At 46.2% G+C, this 1,060-nt stretch overlaps 1 protein-coding gene across 1 annotated transcript; it reads left to right on the top strand.

Annotated features, from left to right (window-relative positions):
• Positions 1-213: 213 nt before the first annotated feature.
• LOC112080330 (mitochondrial glutathione transporter SLC25A40) lies at positions 214-987 on the top strand. Its single transcript, XM_024146052.2, has 3 exons — positions 214-400; positions 625-706; positions 830-987. Exons 1-3 carry the CDS (start codon positions 293-295, stop codon positions 970-972), a joined length of 333 nt encoding a protein of 110 aa, XP_024001820.1. The 5' UTR covers positions 214-292; the 3' UTR covers positions 973-987.
• The last annotated feature ends 73 nt before the right edge of the window (positions 988-1,060 follow it).

Below are 1,060 nucleotides of genomic sequence, written 5' to 3'. Positions count from 1 at the left end.
TAGAAACAACACAATGTCTATCACTATATCTCTCTCAGGTAGAAATAACACAATGTATATCACTATATAACTATCTCAGGTATACAACACTCTCTATTTCTCGCTCTCTCTTCTCTCTAGCTCCCTCTCTCTCTCTTCTCTCTAGCTCCCTCTCTCTCCTTCTCTCTAGCTCCCTCCTCTCTCTCCTCTCCTTCTCTCTAGCTCCCTCCTCTCTCTCCTCTCCCTCTCATTCTCTCTGTCTCTTAGTGTTTGATAACAGGAGTTCCATGTTGTGTCTGTTTCCTCCTCAGCCATGTACTGGTATAACTATGAGAAGGGGAAGGCGTGGCTGTGTAAGCACAACAACATCAGAGAGCCAACGTTTGCCATCACCTTCATATCCGGAGCGGTGTCAGGATCAGTGAGTATTCTAGCTGTCCTCTCAACTCAAACTGTTCTGTCTAGTAGAGCACCTAGATATATTGAACATTRAATATCTGATATAGTTTGTTGTACCTTTCTAATGTTRTTCTAGCTCTGTAACTCTTCTTGTGCTGACATGGTGTTATTCCATCTAATACTGCTAGAGGGCAGCATTGTCAAATATAAGTGTGATTTCTAACCCTTGTKTATGTCTTCCTCCAGATCGCTTCCATAGTAACTCTTCCCTTCGACGTCGTGAAGACCAGGAGGCAGGTGGAGATAGGGGAACTCCAGGCTATGAATTGTGGGTATAGAACTCCAGGCTGATCACCTGATTCATGGAATCATCCTTATGATCTTTAGTGATGTGTTGATGTGTAGTGATCCTGTACTACTAACCCAGCTATGTTGTCATGTGTGTCTGCAGTGTCGTCCAAGGCCTCCTCCTCCACTCTCAGTGTGATGACCAAGATTGTGGCTGAGAACGGCGTGGGTGGACTGTTTGTAGGTAGGTCAGGCTACAGGGATAGTTCACCCAAAACACACAGTTACCTCAGGTTAGTCTCCTAACTGGTGACCTACTTTCTCTCCTTATCCCTCTCCTCCACCCCTCTCTCTCCCCGTCACTCCCTCTCCTCCACCCCTCTCTCTCCCCGTC

The sequence above is a fragment of the Salvelinus sp. IW2-2015 genome, unplaced genomic scaffold (genome assembly GCF_002910315.2).
Source record: "Salvelinus sp. IW2-2015 unplaced genomic scaffold, ASM291031v2 Un_scaffold15882, whole genome shotgun sequence".
Taxonomy (NCBI): Eukaryota; Metazoa; Chordata; class Actinopteri; order Salmoniformes; family Salmonidae; genus Salvelinus; species Salvelinus sp. IW2-2015.
The sequence above is the reverse complement of the archived record's forward strand: the minus strand, read 5'-3'. Positions and strand labels throughout refer to the sequence as shown.